We start from the raw sequence: 1760 nt of genomic DNA, 5'->3' as shown, positions 1-1760 counted from the left end.
ATTGCTTAATGAGTTTAAGTTGTAGTGATGTCTCCCACAGCTTTGTAAAAAATGAAATAGCTTTATCAGTCCTTCCCTGATTCTGCCACAGAGGTAACAGTCTATATTGTATCATTTTTAAATGTTCCTGAAGATGGTTTTGAGTTGAGTATAGGAAGATAAGATAGAGCACATGAGAATTACTTATGCGTCACCCCACTGTAACTCTACATGGGCTGAGAACAGTGTCTCAATTCACATGAGGTTTTCTTCTCCACCAAAGACTCACTTTTTCATTATTGACATCCCACAGAATCCTTAGGTTGTATAGGCTTACAATGGTCTTTCCTTTGATTTTGGAGATTTTTTTTTTTTTTTTTTTTGCAAACTAATTATAAAACACCTCGAATATTGTTTTTAACCTAATGTAAAGAAGTCTTGGTGTGGCTCTGCAGGACAAAGCACTTGACCTCCAGGTAGGTTTGAACCGCAAGGTCAGTGGTTCAAACTCACCAGGCACTCCTTGGAAACCATACACAGCGTCTCTTGATTTGCAAACCAGTCAACAGCACTTAACAACAACAGTGCTGTAAAAATACAAAGTAGCTATATTATAAATAGCTAGTTACTGATGCACTGCTGTTTTAAGATTCAAAAATATTTCTTTTCCATGTGACTGGTATCCTGGGAGTAAGAAATCAGGTTGTATTAACGATGAAGGAAGTATGTTTTAAATACAGGCCAGTCAGTATTGAATTTTAATAATTCAGTTGAATTCAATTTCAGTATTTAAAAAGAAGTTAGAGGTTGAACATACTAGCTAATTTTTGTCACATTCTTGTCCCTGTCACTGCCAGGGCCTTGTGCAAAGTTTGTTTCAATAACTGCCCTTGTCTTTTGCAGATGAAAAGCGCTGAAATCATAACCTGAGCCAATAAGCAGTGTTTCTGAATGTACTGTTGTTTCTCTCTCCTCTTCAGTCTGATACTAATCTCTTTTGCTCTTTGATTTTCTGACTATTTTCAGTAACCCCACCTAAGAATTAAATATTAGTTTCACATTGTTTTCTAAATAGAATGATGGTTCTTAAAAAGTGAATTCCTTTGCTCACGACTTAATGCTCCCTGTTACAATGTTTGACAAGTTCTATTTGTTACATCTTTACAAGGATGTTTTTCCCTTGTGAAGTAGTAGCCAGCTGTGGAGGGTCACCAGCACACCTTAACATCTTTGTGATAAAAATGCCTACTGTTGTTGTATTTGCTGATTCTGATCTTTTTTTTACTTTTACTTGTGTGCTTATGTGTTTCAGGAAAAAAGTGCCAGTTCAAATGTAAGACTTAAAATTAATAAGGAGATTCCGGGATTAGTTCATCAACCCAGAGCAAAGTAAGTTCCAGTTCCTATTTTCCTTGATGTTGATTTTAAACATTAAAAATGCTTTCGGAATGAGTTCCATTTTTTCTAAACAAAAATGTTACTTTATTTTAGTCTAGTAACTAAATTAACTATTTAGTAATCAATTGTAGTAACAAAGATTCAGGCTGAAACATTTGTAGTTTGTCAATGTGGTGTGATGTAACAGAACTGAATGGAGAACCAACCCCCAAAGCAGACCATGAAACATAACATAGCTAATATTGCAGATCAATTAGAAAAAACTATGAAAATTCTTATTAAAACTCCTCCCTACCCCAAAGTCTTATCAAGGGAAGAATTTCAGTAAGACACAAAAGATGATTAATACAACTGCATTGACATTAAGAAGGAGCTCTGGTAGC

The 1760-nt window shown here is 35.1% G+C and overlaps 1 protein-coding gene across 1 annotated transcript in view; it reads left to right on the top strand.

The window, feature by feature from the left end:
- Nucleotides 1–1760, top strand: part of LOC102810537 (chromosome unknown open reading frame, human C1orf21) — a 353780-nt gene that overhangs the window by 299885 nt on the left and 52135 nt on the right. Inside the window, exon 4 of the mRNA XM_006872526.1 lies at nucleotides 1292–1368. Coding sequence (XP_006872588.1) covers nucleotides 1292–1368 — 77 coding nt within the window. The remainder of the gene's footprint in view (nucleotides 1–1291; nucleotides 1369–1760) is intronic.

The sequence above is a fragment of the Chrysochloris asiatica genome, unplaced genomic scaffold, assembly GCF_000296735.1.
Source record: "Chrysochloris asiatica unplaced genomic scaffold, ChrAsi1.0 scaffold00203, whole genome shotgun sequence".
Lineage (NCBI taxonomy): Eukaryota > Metazoa > Chordata > Mammalia > Afrosoricida > Chrysochloridae > Chrysochloris > Chrysochloris asiatica.
This window is presented reverse-complemented; position numbering and strand designations above follow the sequence as displayed.